The sequence below is a fragment of the Anoplophora glabripennis genome, unplaced genomic scaffold (assembly GCF_000390285.2).
Source record: "Anoplophora glabripennis isolate ALB-LARVAE unplaced genomic scaffold, Agla_2.0 scaffold96, whole genome shotgun sequence".
NCBI classification, from domain to species: Eukaryota; Metazoa; Arthropoda; class Insecta; order Coleoptera; family Cerambycidae; genus Anoplophora; species Anoplophora glabripennis.
Genome location: NW_019417365.1, coordinates 350,328 through 374,456, shown reverse-complemented (window position 1 = coordinate 374,456; position 24,129 = coordinate 350,328). Strand labels below are relative to the sequence as shown.

The following is a 24,129-nucleotide window of genomic DNA, read 5'->3' as shown; positions in this document are numbered from 1 at the left end:
GTAGAAGTACCTCGAGAAGTACTTAATGGTGTCCAGTCAGATGGTTTGGTAACATAAAAGGTTCTTTTTTAAAATTGTTCACAATACCAGCCCAAATAATAACAGAAAGGCGATGTTCATAATTAGTACGACGGTCAGTATAGATTTTCAGTCTGGTGCGTATTGTGGAAATTAAAAATAGCGTTGTGGGTAAAACTAGCTTCGTATGAAGATAAAATTGTAACGGGAAAGCCTTAGCGTTGTTGATAATTAGTAGACAGTTGCAAAAGTCTACTCACTTAAAGGATTAGATGTACAACCGACAGAAAGTCGGAATATCTTTCTCGGCTTTGATAATACGTAAAGGCCTGCTACATCTCCTATACGTCCTCGATGGTGTTGTAACTAACATATCGTGTGCTGTTTGAAGTGTTACAAATCTTACAATGGTACGTAGCGAAGTGGAAAGATGAAGATGATTTGCGTATATCAATAATATACTAACTGTAACAACACAGCAGCCACTAATAACAATAAGACTAGATTACTACAATTTCGAAATAAAGAGCAACCAACACTACATTGGGATTATTAGTCGATGGTTTTTTGCCACTTCTGTTTACACTTTCTGCACCGAACGGTTTTTTCAAATGTATGAATGTATAAATCTTTGGCTAATTTGATATCTTTAAGACAGATAGAATTTGGTAGTACTAATAAAATAACAGTCAGCCGATTTTTCTTCAGGTATTGGACTAAATAGTAACAGTTGGCAACAAGCCATGCCATTCGACTGAATTTAAATATCTCAACGGTACTCTAACAATGGTGTGGATTATTTGGAAAATAATTCTTCAATTTCTTAAATACACTGTACAAAATTTAAAAAAAATTTTTCTTAAAAATGTACCTAAATTTATTAATATTAGCTGAAACTAATTACGTTCAAAAGTGTGCCACAAAATCGTCGAACCTAATTATTTAAAAGTTAAGGATGTTTAAGTTGTATGTTATGGAAACAACTGCAGGTCCGAATAAAGCACAATAATAATAGACCAAATCTGTTTGTTTTCTCCTGCCAAGCTATGCGTAAGATGACACATGTTACTGTTATTTAATTAACGCCAAAATTAAGGTCAATAAACGGGTTATTAGTTTTATCCGTATAGTTTTATTTACTACAACTTGTTTACCTTCTCTCGCCGATACGTTGTTCGCATTCGCACAAAAATAAACTTGGCCAATTATATGCTTCAGTATTGGAATTCGCTTCCACAGTCATTCAACAGCCAAAGATTGTTATGTATACATTATTGAAATCATGTATGTGGTTGCGTTACATTTTTTATTAAGTGCACCTCAAAGTATACTTACAAATCGAATTGCTTTGTAGAGGTTAATTACCGATATGAAATCTGATATATTTGGTTGTAATGTTATCTTACTGATAACGTGACAAAAATTCCATGAATTTGTTTTTAATGTTATAGATCAACGTCATTAAAACTTAATAGTTAACTGAAATAATTAGAAATTTGATTAATGTACTAGTAGTTCTTTTGTTAGTTAATTTATTGATAAATTTCAGTTCTGGTTTGCAAGCTTCCGTCCAATAATTAAATAATTCCCAAACAGATTGTCATGTCACCGGTTTAGACTTCCCGATGATTCGAGAGAAATACCGTTCTTTTCTTCGGAATATTAAGTCCTCTGGTCGGTATTTACGAGGGTGGTCTGAAAAGTTTACGACCTAACAAATATACAAGACATTTTTTCAGATTTTTTTTTTATTTTTCATAGCCTCCTTGTAACTCTACACACTTCTCCCAGCGATGCTCCCATCTCTGTAACCCGTCCAAATAGTACTCGGCGTTCTTCACTAGCTTTTATTTACGAGTGCTACCATCTTCATTTTGAGGTCGGAAACTTTTCAGACCACCCTCGTAATTCATTGTATATAGTCTATGGTGGTCCATGATTTGCAGAAAGGCGCGGTGCAAGATTTGAGCCTTGAGGCACACCTAATGAGGTGACACACAGTGGTGATTTGAAGACCTCGATTTAAATAAATTACTGATAATCAGTCAAATTTGAGTGGAACATAGAAAGTAATTGAGTTTAGCACCAAATTTTGCCAGCTTGTGCAACTAAATTGGTCAATTCGATCAAAAGCAGTGGCATGTTCGATTTGTACGAGGAGATTAAATGATGACTTATGATTATTATTTTTCAAACTAGAATACTGTTATTATTCAAGATAAAATCGAATAGATAAAATGAGAAATATTGAGTATATTAACTATAAATATATAAGTAAAAAATTAAGGATCAACGGCTGTCTGGAAGCCTGTATGAACAACATCCATTTAGACTTGTCAACTTATATATCTATGAGTTGACAAGTTGAGTACTATCTCATATATACTATAAGAGTGAAGCAAGGTTTGTTATACATGATCTTCCAGAAATAAAACAAGTTGTTCTGTGCCTAAGGTGTTCTTAATATTAGTGAATAGTGTGTAAGAATGGTTGCTTCAAAGATTTTGGAAAACATGCATAATACGAACTTGGATCTATAATTAATTGTGGAGCAGTGCAAGGTCATTCTTTTTCAAAACTACTGCACTCTTGCAATCAAGAAAAGACCGCTGTATCTCTCGAAACGTCAGATCTATACCAACGAAGCTGCAGGAAGCTTAATATGGATCTTTGCAGTCAAGAACCAAAACATTTGAATCAGTTGGCTAGTTTTTTTCTAAGCTTTACAATTTTTTAACAGTTGGCAGTAATATATAATATGTGTCGAAAACTCATCAGTATGATCAATAGCAGACCAAACACCTGAGGGTGATTTAGATTTCATCCTCTAAGAAACAAGTCTGCAAAAAATTTAGTCCGTCTGTAAAACTAGTTCTTATTAACAACCAAGTCCGTCAGATCACTTATGAAAACCAGTCAACATCGTTGGGTCTGGTCCAAAGAATATGAACTAGTCGCCAGGCACGATCCAGTAAATTAAAGCATAAGATATGTTTAATATATAATATAATATGGCTTGTAATTCCTAGTGAACCTACCAAAATATATGCAGAAAATGATTGTTTAATTTTCAATTTTTTAAGTAAAGCGATAAACTTATGCCTGTTGGCAGTATATTTTTTTATCTATTTTGAACGCAGTCTTCTTTGAAGTAAGGTCATCTGACAAAAAACTGTAACTTATTCTTTTTCCTCAATATTCACTTATTGCATGTAGACATCGGAACATGTTACTGGATCCATTGGTTCTTTAATACAAGTTTAAAGGGACCTATCTTTAAAATTCCGCTAAAATCATGATATCTTATATATGTCACATTAGTGGCCTTAACTTAGAACACTGTTAGACGGAATTAGTCCTACTGCATTTGAGGTCTCCTCAAAACATGAACACATTTAGTTAGACCTTTCTTTATTCAGAAATTTCGTCATGGTGCGTCGTGACGTAATCATTCTTAGGTCTGTTGTGTATTTCGTATAATGTTAAGAGTTCTTGTTTAATTTTAGCCTTCTTCGTCCACAGCCTTGACAGTGGCGCCTTATAGCTTCTGGTTTGTCTCTTCCGAACAGTACCCTTGTTAGACCTTCACACTTGCATAGTACACAGGTTGCCTTTCTTACTTCTGGTAGAATCTAGACAATCTGTCTTCTAACTAACATTACTAAGATGTTTCCTGAGTCTGCAGTATCCAATAAGCAGACCTACTGTTGCATATTGATCTTAAGGAAGAAATGAAATTTATTTGATATTTTGTCAGACCCAGAGAGCTATATTGTAATTTACAAACTGGATTTTAAACTAAAATTTAATTTTGTCTTTGATTTACTCCCGTAAATTATTATTGCAGTGAATATTTGCTCCCATTGAACTTCACTTTCAGTTCACTTCCATATTTGGAATTGCGAGGAGAGCTCAATTTTTTTAATTAATACATCTATGAATCGGACTGTTTATAAGAGTGTTCCATTGATCAGTTGGGCTACAACCATTGTTCCGGAGATGCAGCAAACTGCTGGAATAAAATAAAACGAGTCTCAGAACGAGAATCAAGTATGGACACGCCATCCCACGTTAAGCTTGTTAAGGTATTGCCTTTTACAGATACCAGTCGTGCTGCCAGCTAAAAAAAAGAACGATAAAAATGAAATTTGCCTTCCAAATAGAATTTCTAATTTTATACGTGCAGACGACAGGAAATATGAAACGGTTTTTAATCAACCATCCTCGCAAATTTATGTTTATAGGTTAATTCGTTGGATATTAATGTAAATCAAACATAAACACAGCACATGTTGAACTCGTTGTTTTTATTCAGTAGTTCGTAAATGATTTTCTATAGAATTTATTATGAATGGCGCATAGTGTAGACTGAAAAACAAATCTCACAAGCTAGACGACAAAAAAGTAGGTTATTCGCTAACCGACATTTTGCTAAGTGACATTAAAATAACAAACAAGTCATAAATAATTGAAGTAGCAGCACAATACTCTGAAATGTCGTATGTGTAAATGTACGGGAGAACCTACACTTGTTCTAGGGCTGTTTTTCTGTCCTTGGATTATTGTATTTTGTACCCCATGTGATAAATATTATAAAGTAATTATTAAATAAAACTTTAAAAATGAAGAAACAAAAGTAAAACCAGCTAAAATATTTAGAATAGAAAGTCCCTTATATCTAGATTTATAATTAGATAACTTAAGGACATACAGTTTTAGAATATTAGAATAATTGCATAGGATGAATTAAGATGGGCTAGGTTTTATAAATGCGTATACTTAAATATAGAATATCCACATGTAAAAACTGATTTTTTTTCAAAAGCTACATAGACCGTATAATAATAGTCAGATTTGAATTCATGTCCCTATCATTAACTACCTACGACCAAAATTAGACTGATTTTACATCATACAACTATGCATCTATTTGATGCCTTTTGAAATTAAGGAATGAGTTTCTGATCGCCACCCACAATCTTTTTACATCACGTTTAAGTATTATCAAACCTGTAAGTAAATCTTATGTAGATATGACAGTATAGTCAATCAATTAGTCAGGTGACCAAGCTTAAAGTTCGCACTAGTTGTGATGGAATCAAAATAGAACGATGACAGCTTGATTTATGTCTTTAATTTTGTACTGCAGATAATTTAAAGTTGAACTTTTCGATTTCATTTCAGCATCTTTTCAGAATTTGTTTGTTGCGTATCTGAATTTTTGGAATAAATCTTCTGTAACCTAAATTGCTTTCAGATATAAAAATGTTTTCATTTTCAACAGCAAAGAAAACTGATGACTTAAATCAAGGAAACATTTATGAGCATGTATTAAATTTAAAGTCATAATTATTAAACACAATTTTTCGTCATACGCGTACAAAATAAATATATTTATTTAAAATATTTTTTCTCTGTAAATGTAAATTTATACAGCAATATACTTTTCTGTTTGTTAAAACAAATACGGATTTCGTTCATTTTTTTATTCATCTTTATTTTATTTCATGTTGTGAATTTATGTTTTTCGAATTGACCTTTTTTCATTCACATAAAGAATATTCTGTATCTTAATATTAATATATTATTAGTATGTATTACTTTCATAATTTACCTTTTGTCTTTCCATTACATGGACGTACAAGGTATATTTTAATGTTCTTATTGATGTCCTTATGTGCGCATCCTTGTTAAATATACTTCTTTGTGTATTTAACGTAATTTATGTACATACATAGTCATATTACTTATTACTTGAGGAGCGCCTTATTTGTTTGTTTTTCTTTACTATATGTTCATATTTTTTATTTTTAATTGATTTGCGTCATTGCTCAATTATTGACTACCTGGTGATAGGTATTAGGAAAATATTTTCGAAATAAAGAATAATTAAATTACTTATTATTTATTCCTGGTATCCAACCGTACAAACTTTTAAAATGAAAATATCTAATTATCATTCGCATATACTTACGCAGGTATTTTTATCTACTACTAGCAGAAAATTTGAACTTTACAAATTACATGTAATTATAATTTTCTAATTTATTTTTCTTGGTACTAATTTTCTAATAAACGTTTAGTAGGCAATTAAAAAATTGATTGGTTGATAATTTACTTTTAATAACGCTTAATTACATATAAAATATATTAACTTCACTCTCATTTGTACCTATAAAATATTAAAAATACTGTAATATACCGGGTGATTCAGTTTGGCAATCGCGGCCCCGTATCTCTTTTATTTTAACAAATAGCTATAACAAACCCTATATTTTTTAATCGCTGCTCAAACTCTGTCAAATAACATTCTTCCATGAGTCAAAATTGCTATAGTCAACTGTTTTTGTTCAAATGGCTTAGGTACTATATATTTTTTTATTAATTCTGGAAGAATTTTTTTTTTGCGTTCAGCTATATAAGGAAGTCTATATTTTCAGTAAAAATATTGCTAGAAAAACAGCAAAAAAATGAACCCTATATATCTATATATCTATATATCTAGTAGATATCTATCTACCGATGTCTATAATACCCTGTATTCTCAGCAATGCCTGAATTTTACACACCTTTTGCTTATAAAAAAATCTTTTAATTGAATGCAGTATTTTCCACTTGAAATTTGGTTCCCTCAGTAATTTTCTACATAAATCCTGCCGACTTTTATTTTGAGGGCGTATTTGGACTCATATGTCAATGTCAATTTTTTTTAATGGTTAAAAAAAAGTCGATATAGTATTTCCGATATTAATTGAAGAACCAAGAAGCTGACAGTATATACCAGATTCGGTCGCTGACGCAGCATCTCGGCATTGAAATATTTGAAAAATTTGTTCCCATATTTATTTAGCCATACCCATATACAGGCCTGATCGAATTAAACGTGGAGGTGATAGGATAGAAATGTATACGCCCAGTTGAAGAATGCGAACGCGGGCAAACGAAATACAAACTCAGCTGCATGGGGCCACTGGGCAATAAATCTCAGCTGTTGACAAGTGGTTGACAAATTGCCCAGTAGTGCAGTGCAGCAATGCGGAATTTGGTGTAATTCAGGTAATTTTAATTTATTATATACACCTTCTATTAATCATTGATATTACTATTGCGAAAGGGAGAAAAATATTATTACAACATGGCATTTTGGTACCTTTTGAAACGGAACAAAACGAAATTTACCATCAATATAATAAAATTGTTTGAGGACATAAATAATTAAAATATGTTGTTCGCCAAATGAACATATAATAGAAATTTTCTACACATTATATACAAATTATTATAACTTTTTACCTTTAGCAGAAAACTGTTTTAACGACGCCTATGAAAGACATTAAATTTTATTGCCAGACGATTTTTTACATGTTCAACTGACTTCGGAAGGACTGTACCTATTATTTTTATACCCTATAATCATTTTAAAACATTTATATAAGATTGTGCAACTGCATACCTGTATAGAATGTTACGACAAAGTAGTACTGTATTTTTGTAGACTGATTCCTAAAGATTCCACAATAATCCTTTGAAAATTTTTCGTGAAACGCACTTTTTGATTTAATGTTGGTACAGTTCATCTGTCGAGTTTCCTCATGTAATATTTGAATAAAATCGAACGAATGGCGTCGGAATTACATCTGAAGGGTTCCCACTCTCAAACAAAGTATTTAATGTCGCAATCTTGATTTGGATAAACTGTTTCTGTAGAACCAATTTTTAGTTTCTTTTTTATGGTCAATAGGCCAAAAGACAAAATTGGACGTATTTTTATCAAGCAGCACAGGTGTAAATCAGGATTACTTAAATTACACAAATTCACGTTTTATTTTGTTACCTGTAATTTGCAGAACACCCTTTCGATGCCACTTTGCACTGAGGCTTTTCAACAGATCTTTTTCTCAGTGTTTCGTTTTCTGGCACTTTATTGTGCTTTGACACTTTCCGTATCTTTTCATTAGGTTTAACTAAAGAGCTCCTTTGTACCAACCACAGGTCTATAATTTATAATGGAGAATATGAACACTAGGTTGATCTAAACTGAACCTAACAATTTATAACAATTTTGTTATTGATTATATATATTTTTTAATATTTGATTAATAGTGTATAGCAGTTAAACGTAATACAATGCTAGAGAATGCCGTGTCATATTTTGTACTGAATAGGAACTTGGTCCTTGTTACTTATCCAAGAAAAAACAAAGTCGACGTTCAAACTCGGTTCTGGATGACTCTGTCAAATTCTGAAGTGAATTTGCGGTACGGTTTGTAAGATCTGGCCTGTTTAATTTTTTTGTTGAAACTTCTCAGATAATAATAATAATTGCGAAGCTATTGATCAGTCTGTTCAAATTTTACATTTTTATTATGAGTGAGCAACAATATACCAAGTTTGAAGACTATCTTTGACGGTTATTAATCGAAAACTATGATTCACGTTTAAATTTGAAGGATCGTAGAGCCCTTAGGAATCGTATTCAGAAAAAATGTTAATCTTGTTTTTTTTCATGCTTGTTTTGACAGGTGAAGTCAGACTAGAAAGTTTGTCGTAAAGTTACTGTTGCACCCTGTTCACTGTATTTCATTTACTTCAAATACTTTCTATTTCTGTAAAAAAATAGATAAACTAGTAACTTACCTTGTGTTTGAAATAAAGCTTATTCGCGACATGTTATTTAATACAAGATTATTTATTTTTTTTTACATAAAAAACACAATTTGTTCCCTCGGTTGCAGAAAATGATCACAAAATAAACACTGTTGGTAGCAAAATTCTTACGTGTGTAAATAACACACACATTCATATATTTGTACACAAATACACGCCCAGGTTGACTATTGAAGGTCATCAGGTAACATTCTTGAATGCCACGACTGGCGCCCATCTCGGACGATCGCATTTACCAAATTATTGTTATTATCCTTCCAATTAAAAATGTAAGCATCCCTTCGTTGATTGGCGATTGTTTGGGAAGCTTGTGGGCATTATTTGTTACACAAGCCGTCTGTTGTGCACTCAACCATGAATGGAATGCTGAATAATATCACATCGGCCGGCCATAGACGGGGAAGCTCTGTATTATTTTGTTAATTTGCATAAAAAACCCATTCAGAGGCTTGTGTACATACAACGCTTTACGAATGGGTTTTTATGTGGATTATATTGTTTTATATTTCTTGTTAACTTCAGTTTTCTACTCCTGAGCAGGGTAACTATAACGATTTGTCATGCCATCCGCAGCACTCATCTCGAACATCCGATAATAATAGTATTTTGTGATTCGTTTTGCTTATTTTCATTGCCGATTTGAATAATTAGGAATTAATTTCTGCTAAAAACACTATCACGTTAGTAGGTTGCTCTCTGAAAAAAAGCGAATCAAAAAACTGTTCAAGAATGGTGTAAAAATATCTATTTCTGTGAAAAGTCATAGAATTTCTTAAATTGTACTTTTTCTATTCCTGCTCTATAGCCAGGTTGCCATAGCAGTTCTATAAAAAATCGATTATATTAGCTGCTTACAAGGTAGAATAAATTTATTTGAGCTCTATAGGAGGATGCGCAATGGCAAAGTAGTGGAGTAGATTTGCACATTTAAGGGCTCAAGTACCTATCTAATATTTGCTAAGCTGTGGATAATATTAGTCCACGGGGTATAATCAGAAATCTGTAATATTCTATAAGGTTTGTAACTCTTCAACATGTTAAAAATGCCGAAGCATTGGAAGGCTTTGATTTTTTTCAATTGAAGTTAAAAAAAATGTATGTGACTAAATGAAGATATTGAAACTAAATTTTGTAGACAAAATACTTAAATAAAATGGTATTCAATATGAAAATAATTTTTGCATCGAAACTTTTGAAAAAAAAAGAAATTATGCAAAACTATTGCACCATTTGAGAATTATTAAATAAATGAGCAGATATTGATGTACTCGAGATCTTTATGTTTTCATGAAGATTAAGACGTGAAATCAAGGGGAAGTGGTTTAACGTATATTTTTGCATTATTTAAATAAATCCACAGATTCGTCTCTATCTGTATCAGTACCACTAGCTCTAGTGCACAGAAAAAAATAATGTGATTTTAATGACCACTGCTGACTAAATATAATATCATTAATATCATGCTTTCTTCGTTCGTGATTCAATCTCGGATTCAATCAACTTTTTTGTTGATACATACATTGTATGTACCTATATTAACAATGAAAAATTTTACAAATTTTTTATAACAATGTATTAATACACGGAAAGAAATGGGCTTATTAAACTATATCTCTAGAATGATATGTATAGTGCATATTAAAACATGTTATAAGAAATACACAACTTTTATTTAATAAAACAGTCATCTTCATACTAATTATTCATTGAGTTTAACTGGAATGCACTTAATACATTTTAAATTATTGTGTTTATAGGCTTGATGTTTCATTTGTATATTAAGGAACACTTAATACCTACCTAAATCTGTATATAGCTGTCTTAATAGAATAATTGTTTTTCATAATGTTTCCGTTTTTAACATGTAAACGCGATTTGTAACGGTTAAGTGATCGTCACCGCTCGGTTATAATCATAAATAATAGTCCGTTGTGCATCGACCATCGACTATACGCTTCTTCTAGTTGGATGAGAATAGAGAATATAGATACATACTTTGTGGGATATATGATCACACCGCATTGTGTGAAGTGGAAAGTTATCTAAGTATCTAACTGTTTTGTGGTTTGTAATTGTTTTGTTAAGTCATATATAAATCTTGTTCAAAACAAGAGTGCCCTATTAGAAACCGGTGATGGATTTATATTAGATAGAGGAACTGTAGCTAACGGTTCTATAGAACAAGGGTGAAGTCAATTAACCAGATGAAATAGAATTAGAAAAAAAGGAAATCAAACTCTCAAGATTCTTAGGGTGGAAGAGTTATAGTGTAAATTCCTATGCAGTGTAACGTAATACAAAAAGACAAAGTGCTTCGCCACTGGGAAGGAAACTTGGCCTATTTGGAAGCAATTTTTAACATTTAGATGTTTGATATAAGTTTACATTAGAATCTTAGCTTGCTTAAAAATGGGATAAGGTTTCGAAATAAACATATCAAAGAAAATATTTGAGATATTAAAATTTCATAATGATATTTCCAGTTAAGACATTCATCTAAGTGAATTCCAAGAAGCTTAAAAGTTTTCTCGCATTTAAGCTTATTACTGTCATAAGTATTTAAATTATCACATTCCTTGTGTCTGTTGTGAAATCATATAACCTGAGTTTTCTTAGGATTCACATAAAACGTGTTGAGAAAAAAATATTTAACGACGTCACAATTTGTTTACAGTACAATTCATCATATTAGAATTTAGAGAAATGTCATCGGCATGTTCTCTGCTCAATAGCAATTATGTATAAAAGAAAAAGAATGGGGCCTGAAATGGATCCCTGAGGAATACTCATATTTTGATGTTACATTTCTCACTATGTTGATCGAAATACTGCAAATTTTCTGAAACAATATTGTTTAAACTTCTGTTAAACAAAACCGTATTTTTTTTTCTCTACAAGTTGCTTCTGATTCCGCAGGTGAGCGGACGGCCTCCCTGAAGAGATGAGCGGGTCATGCGCGCCGGCCTGTGCACGGTGAGCGCCCCTCTGGCCGCGTGCAGCCCGGCAGCAGCGCTTCCCCCGTCGGCCCGCTTTCTGGCGCTCCACCTGCTGCACCAACAGACCCTCTACTTCATAGTGCAGGCCAAGTCCAGGGTCAGGGAGCTCTACCACCAGACATGCCGCCATTTCGCCCAGCAGGGCATGCTGGACACCGACCTCTTCGGACTGGCACTCATATGCGGTAAGTTTTCAAATATCACGAAATGAAACTTTTTAAGATGACACGACTAAGTCGTATAAATATAGGATTAGCTTGTCGCGACAAACTCTAGGTGTTAGGTGTCGATACTTATCCCACCAAAACTATCCCCAAAAATTCTATGATCAATTAAAATATTCATTTTTTTTTACATATACTTGAATAAATAAAGACGTGTCAAGTAAAAATCAAATCGTTTTATGTCAAAACATTTCGAGATATCACACGGCTATGTCTTAGTAAGCGTTTATTTTTGTGTAGATGTAAGTTGGTTTAAATCGTTCTTATTTTTGCGTTCAGGAATCTAGGACTGCTTGGTGGTTTATGTATTTCAGAGCATGCTATTGCGTTGTCTCCGAATGGCAGTGCTCGATAGAGACACTCGGTGGCTCGTATGAATTTGGCCTTTTTTCACATAGAAAAGACCGCTCAACTCTTTTAAATGGTTTTTGAAAATTTGAAATCGGTTGATTGGGACGGCCACAGTTAATTAAAGTTAACACCCTTTTTTTAATTTTTAAACAATTAGCAATTTAGTTTTTTCCTCTTCGATATTCTTGCGAAATGCATAGGTTCCAAGATATAAGTAAAAAACTCAGATAAAATAGATATTTTTTTAAATTTTTGCAATTTTGAAAATGTTCCGGAACTCGCCCAGATCTAGGGATCTACACTTTTATTATGTGAGTTGTACTGAAGGTATCCCAGCAAAAATTAGCTTGCCCCTTCTTACATCCAATTCTTCTTCTACTATCCGATTTTTAAAAGATAGTCATGTGGCACACTGACGAACTACGTATTAGAAAAAATAATGCTTTAAATATGCCATTAATTACCACAACTCCCGTTCTTATGCCTGAAAATAGCACGTCTATGAGTCTGTCGTAACTCCATTTTTTCCTTCGCTTGATACTACAGTATTTTCCTATCAAAGAATTCAACGTTGTGTTCAAAGAGATGTTCGATCGATAATGTTAATAATATTTAAATACTAAATCTTCCGAATATTTATAAAATTTTGTAAACAATGCATAAAAAATCACCATTTGGCAAATTTTGCGCTTTAAAAACATTTCATAGACGAAATACGCCTTTATTGCAATATGTTCTTCTTTCTATATCACCAGACAAAGATTTGGAACTATATTAAGTAATAGATCCAAGGTACTTTTGAAAATATCTTTAGAGTTATAGTAAAGCCGGGTCCAGACTCTAGGTTTTGCACAACGTTTTACCTGCGCAGTCATAAAACGGAATGAAAACGTTGCAAATCAAGAACGTAGAGCACAGTGCAGATATGTATGTATTTATTTACTCAGTTTTCGCGGAATCGATCATGGACGAAGTACTGCTCTTATCAATTTTTGCATTAGGTATGTCTTGTAAGAAAGAAACAAATATTTTTTTTATAACTCTATTTGCTGCAGCTTCAACCTTTTTTCAAATAAAATTTCATATGCATTGGCACCACAGACCACCTAGACTGGCCGTATCAGTTCCAATGCACGGGTACCAGTGAATGCAAAATCCGGGGAAGTGGAGTTTGGAAGAAAATCTGATAGCGCGCATCTTTAAGCAGATCCGGATTAAGTAATATTTTTATTACATATTAAACATTATATTGCATCTTATGACAAATATTCAATTTTAAGTTTGTAATTCAGAAAATAGTATATTTTAGTGTCATATTAAATAAAACTACAAAATAATTTAAATATATTTATTATCCTCTAAATAATATTAATTTATTTAATATTTGTCTTTTCGTAGATTTTACCGAATTAAATAATTTGACTTCATGATTTATTCGTACATCGATATACTTTTCACATTCAGCCCTTACAAGTTCTATTAAATGATTACAATTGTTAGGCAAATTATCAAATTGATGTTCATGCAAATTTTCAAATATGTTCACATTCAGAAAGTTTTTTAATACATGATAAACAATTTTATTTTTCTGTAGCCTAGGTGTTCTGCTTTCATCATTATTTAAAAATTTTATTAATTTTTCTGTTTCTTAGCATATTACTACGACATCTCGAGATGGATACGTCAAACAACCACGATCTTTAATAAAAATTAATTGACTGTACGAATACTGAATCTGAAATTAGTTTTGTTTGCGATTTTTTTAATTGAAAAAAATATTTAATTAATTTTCAGCTATCTCGAAATGACGGGAATTGGTAAAATTTCATAAAAATTTAAGACTCACATAAAGTAAATAATTACTAAAAATATTTTACAGTAATTCATTCATTATTTTATAATAACAATATCACGTTAATCACTACACTATGTGGGCGAACAAAATTATAAAGCTAACCCTGGAAACTTGTGACGTTAACCGAAAAATGGCGTACATATTTACCTTTTATATATTCCTTTTTTTTACTTACCTAAAGAAGGAAACTTTTCGCTTCTCTTCACCAACTCGATCACTTCTATTTATACAATGTTTTACAATACACTTGCCCATGATAAAACGTCTAATTATCGAAATCACAGCGATGCGTACACGTCAAATACTAGGACACAACTGGGCGCTGGGCACCAAATCAGGCTCCGAAGTGTTTTCACCAAAGTCGCTCTATAAGCCAGTCTAGGTGGTTCATATGCCAAAAACACGGGAAACTTTTGTACAAGTCAATAAATTATGTCAGAAACTCACAGGAACATTGGCGAAGATCTGCCATTTTGCAACAATTCACCTATGCAAATAGCAAAGCGTATCACAAAACGGAGCGAACGTCTACACGCACTGACTTGTTCGCGTAGTTGGCAAATAATTAATATTAAGACTATACATTTAGTTAGCATTACCTCTCCGTAATATTTAATATTTTTTGTTCTGTGTAGTTGTTTGAATTTTTTCCAAATGACTACAAATTGTGTTAATGAAGGCTCGAATTCACATTTGTAGCTTGTTACTGTATGATTATTTTTGTTATAAATAAAAAAACAAACAAAGATGTCACAGTTTAGATATTTTTGTAGGAGTTACTTAATTTTTTTGTATACTTTTCATTTCCCGGTAAGTTAAAATTACGTGTGAATGAATCTTTTATTTCTAGGCTATGACATTTGTTATAGTTTTCTATAATAATTCGTCGATAAACACAAATATGAAAAACAATTATTACAAAATGCCAGAGTCAGATGCTAATTTAATTAGTATATATGCGATACTGTGTATAACTTAGAATTCAACCTATATTTCGATTAGCAACATTTTCTGCATATACATATAGCTTTTGAAAGTGAAATTTAAAACTGATTTAGATAACTACACAGCCCCACAAAAAAAAAGTGGCAGGTCCGAAAGACAAGACCATGGTATCCACATGGTCGATGAATCCGAATCCGGTGTCTGTTTGACACGATTAGCTCTGGTTTAAGGTCAGTTCAAGGTCAAATATAGAAAATCTATTGTCAACAACCTAAACCAATGTATCTATTTTTCAACCTATGTATCGTGTTTGGGGTCGCCGAATCCGAATCCGGTGTCCGTTTGACGCGATTAGCTCTGGTTTAAGGTCAATTCTAGGTCAAATGTAGAAAATCAATGGTCAACAAACTAAACCTATGTATCTATACGTTTTTGGGGTCACCGAATCCGAATCCAGTGTCCGTTTGACGCGATTAGCTCTGGTTTAAGGTCAGTTCGAGGTCAAATGTAGAAAATTAATTGTCAAAAAACTAAACCTACGTATCTACACGTTTTTGGAGTCGCCGAATCCGAATCCGGTGTTCGTTTGACTCGATCAGATCTGGTTTAAGTTCAGTTCAAGGTCAAATGTAGACAATCAATTGCCAACAAAGTAAATCTACATATCTATAAGTTTTTGGAATCGCCGAATCTGAATCTGATGTCCGTTTGACTCAATCAGATCTGGGTTGAGGTCAGTTCAAGGTCAAATGTGGAGAATCAATTGAAAACAAAGTGAACTTACATATCTATACGTTTTGGGGGTCGTTGAAACCGAATCTGATGTCCGTTTGAAGCGATCAGGTCTATTAAATATTTTCTAATAGAAATAGATCAATCAACATACGAAAGATACTTATATAAATATATTGGTTTTAAGCCTAAGTGAAAAATTTGATTGGGTTTGAGCAGAGAGAAAGGTTTCACCAAGATATTACAGAAGGGAGAAATTTGGGTGGCAATGAAACTATCACTGATATTGTTAGTGATCTAGTGATGACGAATATATTCCATATCACGTTGTGAAAAAGACAGGAACAATATCACAAGAAAAAAGTAAATGATGTTCGAGATTTGGGCCTGGCAGAGAATGGAGTAGAGTTCCTAATATCATGGCTAAAAAAATTACTAAGCAAGCCGGAAAAGTGAAATCGTTTTATTATCAGTACTGAAATAAGAAATATTTTTCTAACGATGAAGAATTTTCCTTAGGTTACTACAATGATATTGTTGGATAAATCACTTTATCATGGATGTTATAAACCTAACGCACATTGAAACAAGAGTGCCATATTTTGAGGATAGTCTTACATAGGATCAAATACGAACAACATAAATGGCTTTACATTTGACCTTGAACTGAACTTAAACCAGATCTGTTCGAGTCAAACGAACACCGGATTTGGATTCGGCGACTCCAAAAACGGATAGATACGTAGATTTAGTTTGTTGACAATTGATTTTCTACATTTGACCTTGAACTGACCTTAAATCAGAGCTAATCGCGTCAAACAGACAACGGATTCGGAATCGGCGGCCCCAAAAACGTATACATACATAGGTTTAGTTTGTTGACAATTGATTTTCCGCATTTGACCTTGAACTGACCTTAAACGAGAGATAATCGCGTCAAACTGACACCGGATTCGGATTTGGCGATCCTAAAAACGCGTAGATACATAGGTTTAGTTTGTTAACAATTGTTTTTCTACATTTGACCTTGAACTGACCTTAAACCAGACCTAATCGCGTCAAACGGACACCGGATTCGGATTCAGCGACCCTAGAAACGTATAGATACATAGGTTTAGTTTGTTGACAAATGATTTTCTATATTTGACCTTGAACTGACCTTAAACCAGAGCTAATCGTGTCAAACGGACACCGGATTCGGATTTAGCGACCCCAAAACCATATGGATACCATGGTCTTGTCTTTCGGAAATGCCACTTTTTTTTGTGGGGCTGTGTTATTGGATTCAAAAAATATGTATTTTCTGTACTTGTTTTTTCTAACTAACCAGCTGACTGAAAATTTAACGTTGATAATCTAGTTGAAAAGCACTTTATAACAGTTTCCAAACTAAATTGTATATTGTAAAAAAAAAACAGGATTTTATTATTTTTAATTTAATAGTATATTGTGTGTGCATACATTTTCGGACGACAATACAAAAATGTGACTTTAAAGATATTACTGAACAAATCTAGGGAAAAGTACGAATTCGATGACAAACGTTTCAAGATTTATTGCCTTAAAAAACGACCTCCCTACCGAAAATGTTATGATTGTATACTTTTCCGATTTATCTTCAAAGTTGAAGGCATCTACGTTATGGTCAAATTACTCCATGTTGAGAGTAACACTTAATAAAAGGGAGACATTGATATATCGAAATATTTGAAATCACCTGATTTTTTAAAACGTCAAGGCGGTGACAACTACAAACCAAGGAAGTTTTGTCAAATAAATAACTTGAAATGTATATTATCTACTACAGATGTGAAAATGTTAAAATATCTAGATATTAGTTTTCACTTTTTAGGTTGCCTTAATATGTGGTGTTGCCGATGCACGTCGCGCGTCGTCGTGAAGAACTGTATCAATTAAGTTTGAATGATATAGATGATTTATGATCAAACTACTTTTCGAGTAAAGTTCAGCCAATGTTTAATAGTTGTACAAACTACAAAATAACTATAAATACAGGGTGTTTCAAATGACATGGGTCAACGCTCGGGAGCTGATTCCTAACCTAAAAACAAGATTATTTTTTCATAATATAACATTTCACTTCGTTCCCTAGCTACATGGTGTCAAAGTTTTAAAATATGTTTTTCCAAATATCTAAATTTCCACTTGGAATTAAATGAAATTTGGACAACTAACTATTTACAACCGAATACACATTCCTACTTACTTGCAAGCCCTTGGATTTAATCAAAGAAAAACACCCATAGGTTTCTACCTCTTGGGCCATGTGAAAGAGCTTGTTTATAAAATTACCGACACTTCGAGAGAAGATCTTTAGCAGCGTATATCAGACGCTTTCGCTTTAATTCGCCGGGACATAGGGACGAGTTAGAAAGACTCAAAAAACGAACTCGGGGTTGTATTTGAGCTGAAGGTGAACACTTTCAACATTTCCAGTAAAATGTTATGTTTATCGAGTCGATTTGTTTATTGTAGGTACGTTTACAATTCATAATTAATTCTAGATAAATAAATAATTGTTTATTATAACATTACATTTAAAATACAGAAAATTCGAGGGAAGGCGAAAAAATAGTAAGTCAATTTTTGATTAAGAGAATAAATTTTTTCTTTGATTAAACCCAAGGGCTTGCAAGTAAGTCCGGTCCTGTAATTCATGTTCAACATAATAATACCTATACTCTACGGTCGAAATTATAGAGAGTGATTCATCGCTAGCTTTTGGACTAGTAAGGGGGATGAAGCGTGCCGGGAACGAAAATCCTTTGGCGTGTCTGCGTAAAGGGCAACAAGATATAGAAAATAATGAAAAAAGATAATAAAACATAACATCTAATATTTTTTTACGGTTTGCTATAACAGGCACTTTGATCCATTTGAATTATTACAGCATTTTAAAACGTCCCAATTGTGTTTTTTTAATTTATAAATTTATTATAGCCATGGAATTTCCCTCGTCTACGCTTATGCTATGACGTTTCTCAGGACGGGTTAAATCAAGTNGGTAAAATGTAGTACATATGTGGAATTTAGGAAACAAATTGGATTTATAATAAATTACATTTAAAATAAATAGTTTATGAGAATAAAGGAATTTTTGTAGGAACAAGGGTGCCAGACCTGAACTGATCCCCTCGTCCCTTCATAATGTATAAAGAAATTATTCAATTTGTAAAACCCTTAAAAGCGTACTTCATTGGTTCCCTTGACAGACAATGATTTATTACTTTGCATCGAATATGATCCTACTATAGACGATTATAGATTCTTTCGATGTGCGTAGCGAGCGGCACAAAGATAAATAATATTGAACCGTATAAAAATCATTTTATATTTTATACGCATTATGGTAATATTGTTTTTTTATATAATCTCTTAGTCACTCTCTATAATTTCGACCGTGGAGTATAGGAATGTGTATTTTGTTCTAAATAGTTAATTGTTCAAATTTCATTTAATTCCCTCAAGTGGAAATCTCGATTTTTTGAAAAAAATATACTTTATTTACTTTGATACCATCTAACTAAGAAACGAAGCAAAACCGGACTTATGTTGATATAATAATCTTGTTTCTAGGTTAGGAATCTGCTCCCGAGCGCAGGCCCATGTTTTCTGAAACACCCTGTATAAACAAATAGTTATTATAAACGTTTAATATGTGGAATACGTTCAATAAATGTTATATTTATTAAATAATGCACTTTTATTTAAGATGAATTTTTTTGCCTGCGTGTATTTATGAGTATTTACTGTATAAAAAATATATAAAAAATCTAAATTACTAGCATACAGTATTTTGGGGGTTTGAAATTATCCCGAAAAAGTACACATTTCCAAACGATGTCAGAAAAACTTCCTTTGCGTCACAGCTCTCACAGTTATCAGTATCGGATATTTAGTTTAATATTTTGTTACAAGATTACTTGCAATATATATAAAAATAGTTCTTGAGCTCTTTTTTTTTCAGATAATCAAAAGTCCATCTTAATCGAAACACAAAATTTTAAATATATTTCATTGACGGTATGTAAAAAATATTTACTTTTATGCTATAAACGTAATTTCGTTCTTAATTAATTATTTTTCTCATTTAACGGTTGCTTCGTTAATTTCATTGACGAGTCTGAGATGAACCTTAATTGAAATTACACACCTTACACTCTTTGGATAAAGGATATGCATTCAGAAACTATACACTTATTAAATTATCTTAAAAATATGTAATGAGTTATATTATACCGTGAAATTCTGTACATTATTTTCTCCACTGCAAATGAAAATTTAAATAACCCGATCCTCATTACGTCTTAGTAATTGAAATCCTATAGTATCTAATAATTTACCACGTGATAGAACGCAAGTCATTACTGCAATTACCCATAAAATTTACCTATACGACCTTTTTTCACAATGTGTTGGTATAATTTCTGATTTGGGTTAGAGTATTACAAGTACCAGTTCTACTTCTAGGATTTTTCAATAAACGACCGAATAAAATGTGTAGGAATGCACTTGAAAAAATCACAACCAGTTCCTCCTGTGGCACAAAAGCCTTATACATTTTTTAAGCCAAGCGTCTGCAGCAACACGAGACAGGTTTAATATTCCTTATACCCATTTATAATTAAATTACATGCCGTTAATGGTGTAACGACAAAAAAATCTTGAAAACCGTGTAGTAATTTAATACGCATTAGAATTTCAAGGTTAGGAGGTGCATTATTTTCCGCTTTTTTTAACCCACCGACGAACCACAATGGTTGGATTTAAAAAGCCACCATATTATTGCGTTCCACCGGTGTTACACTTATTGTTCGCCCGGCCATCTGGCCGGCTGAGGCTGTAGTCAAGTCTGACCGCAAAGGATTATGGTAAACTGCCCAACAATCGAAATTCTAAACTGAAAGGGCAGTCATTTTCGAAAATAATTTCTTGCGTTGTTTTTAATATTCCATTAACTTCCGGAAATTACATTTTTTAAATGTTATTTCTATTTCAAAAACCGAAATTCTGAAAAATTAAACTTGTTTGCAATTTTTTTGTCATGTTACCTTACTCTGAAATATTTAAAGGTAAATTATATTTCACATTAATTTAACGCTTTTTTCAATATTAATGCAAAAACTTAAATCTTTGAATTTCATAGGTTTAGTTACGCGGCTGACTTAAGCCGGCTCCAGTTGGCTGCAAATAACTTGCCAAATATTTGCCAAATACACACAAATTCTGTAAGATATGGCAACAATATTGTCAAGACTACGAACATGTCTATAGATTTGACGTAGAGTACACATATTTGTCAAACGTATACAAATGCCGTATCATGTGAATGGCGCATGTCAGAGTAAGTATGATATACTTAAATATATATATCCTCAAATAATCTTAAACAATTTAAATAACATTGTTTAAAATTATTTCAGGAGATGTTTGTCAATATGTTTCTATTTCGTGTCTGTACTTAAAATGTGTAAATATTTGACATATTTATGTTTGACGAATGTTTGGCGAGTAATAGAGTCATCGGGAGCCGGTTTTACATAGACTATTTATTGATGCCTTCACATGACCACAAATATAGGACAAGTAACTTAAAATAGTGAAATTATTATATTTCTGAAATTTTCATGATGTTTTTGCCATACTATACCACAAATAGGTATACATTTTTTTAAACGTCCCAACAAAAAAATTAATTACATTTAAGGAATAACAAATTTTTAAAAAAATTGAATCGCCAGTAAATAACTTCAATAAATATTTTCTTATATTCCATTCGATGATGTACATAATTGTTAAACAGTGGTCCAAAACATGATTTGGAGTTATTAAAAAAATATGCTTATTATATTTGTTGAGAAAAATATACGGTAAAAAAACGTGGTAAAAAATTATAGTGAAGACTTATGTGGAACATACTATATATCTATGTAGGTAATAAATCTACAGCAATTGAAATTACTAACTAATCATGTTGTAGAGAAAGTTTTATTTCCGCAATTAAAAACGCATAGGTATTTAAATTAATACGAGACCACTACATGCAGTCAAATAATTTCAAGTGATTTTCCATTTTTCGAAATCAGTACGCCCCAGGTCAGTGTTTCTCAAACTTTTTTCGCTGATACACTGATTTTCATTCATTTTTTTTTCGCTCTGTCGTTCTTTCAGATATGGTGCTCTCTTTTTTAGTTTTGATAAACTGTTCAGTCAAGTTAGAACAAACTCATGATATTTGATGATAAATAACATACGGAAGAAAAATACCTTTTTCGGATTTAAGTTAACTGTGAAAAGTTGAAAATTTTGATTTTCGTTTTTATCTCATTCTTCAAATTGTCCAGAATTCTAAGCTGAAATATCAATGTCACTTATTCTTCAAATTAATTAATCGAAAAGTTTGTGAAACTTACCTCTCTCTCATGTGAAAATTACATTTTTATTTCTCTAAACTCATTGTCAGATGTTGTCAATGAAAATTTGACTGAACCATAAAATTACATAGGTATAGGGTAACGGATGAAGAATTCTTTGTAAAAGTGAGTAATTTAACTATCAGAAAAACCCTCAATGTGCCCATAAGAAAAACAAAAGATAATGCCATTTTTTCATTTCTATAATACCACTGTATATTTGATTTTGCCACAGAAAAGTATAATAATACTGTGCGAGTTTAATAGATCCACCTATTAATTTTCGAGTAAAGAAATGTGTGAAAATAAATATTTTAATTTTTTCTTAAATTATATAAATCTCAGTTGTTGACAAGTGGTTGATAAATTGCCTAGCGGTGCAGTGAAGCAAAGCCGAATTTGGTGTGATTCGGGTAATTTTAATTTATTATAGGCACCGTCTATTAGTCATTCATATTCCAATTGCGAAAGGGAGAAATAAGAGAGATATTTTCTTTACTATTATTATCACAACATGCATTTTGGAGAACTTTTGATACGGAACAAAACTAAATTTACCCTCAATATAATAAAGTTATTTGAGGACATAAATAATTAAAATATGTTGTTGGACAAATGAACATAATAGAAAATTTCTACACATTATATCCAAATTATTATAATTTTTTACCTTTAGCAGAAAACTTTTTTAGGGACGCCCATGAAACTCATTCAATTTGATTGCTTGTTTTTTTATGCATGTTCAACTGACTTCGGAAAAACTATACTCTATTGTGTGTTAAAATTTCAGTTAGTTTCGTTATCCCATTAAGTTATTGAAAATGTTGAAAAAATCACGGTTTTCTGCCTATAAAATTGATACCTCTCACTTTAACTCGCCGTAAGTTTCTTTGTTAATTGATAAAAAAAATTNTTTTAGGGACACCTATGAAACTCATTAAGTTTTATTGCTGGGAATTTTTATACATTCAACTGACTTCAGAAAGACTATACATGCCACATAACATTCTTGCCTCCTTATTTTTTTATCTTTCTATCTAGGAAAATATGATAGATTGTAGTTTTAGTTTCTTGCTAATTCAATATTGCATTTCAGAGATGTGAATCGTAATATTATTTAAACAAACATCCTATGTATGTATTGCTTTTTGTATTCTTTTTTTTCTGATCACAACAGTCTCCATTAAGAAAACAATATCTTTTATATAGCCTTCATCCTGTTCTAGCCAAAGAATATATATACTTGTGTTTTGACCATAAACGAGGGTCCCTTCTCACTGAGAATAGCTAGTACATGGACTTCTCAATGAATATTTAAATTGGCGAGGCCGTTTAACCTATTTTCTTTCACTAATTGAATTTCTCAAATAGGATTGGAGCCGTCGTAGTGTTGAAAATGTCCTCTCTGCTGTAGCTGTGGATACTGGTATTGAGAGGGTTGAGAATATCTTTAGTAGTATGAATACATTTGGATAAAAATTCGAGTTCCATAAATTTATGCCATCGATTGCGCTCTTTGGAATGGGAGGAGGATCTGATGATTCACTGCGAGAAGATTTAATAAATTTCTGGTACCACAAACGTAACTCAGCCTCCAAGATGTTTTTACTCAACTCCTGCACATTTTGGCGATAAAAGCAGACTAGTGTATGGAAACTGTCTATTTGCTTTTGTGTAATAGATTTTCCACAAGGGAGCATCGCCATAAAATTACTGTGTCGTCTTGTGTTTTGAAAATCGATCATTTAGGTTCAATAGAAAATAATCTATCCATGGCAAAAATATTGATATCTGGTAATATTGGATGCAGCTTTCAGTGGCAAATTTTTTCCAAACTTTAGATAGGTATGTTTTGTTTTTAACTGAGATTACTGAATATGTTAATCAGCCGGCCTGGGGGGGGGGGG

At 32.2% G+C, this 24,129-nt stretch overlaps 1 protein-coding gene across 1 annotated transcript in view; it reads left to right on the top strand.

The window, feature by feature from the left end:
- The window catches only part of LOC108904635 (protein expanded), an 84,544-nt gene that overhangs the window by 31,904 nt on the left and 28,511 nt on the right, over positions 1–24,129 (top strand). Inside the window, exon 2 of the mRNA XM_018707269.1 lies at positions 11,602–11,866. Within this exon, the coding sequence (XP_018562785.1) occupies positions 11,638–11,866 (229 nt within the window). The 5' untranslated portion in view covers positions 11,602–11,637. The remainder of the gene's footprint in view (positions 1–11,601; positions 11,867–24,129) is intronic.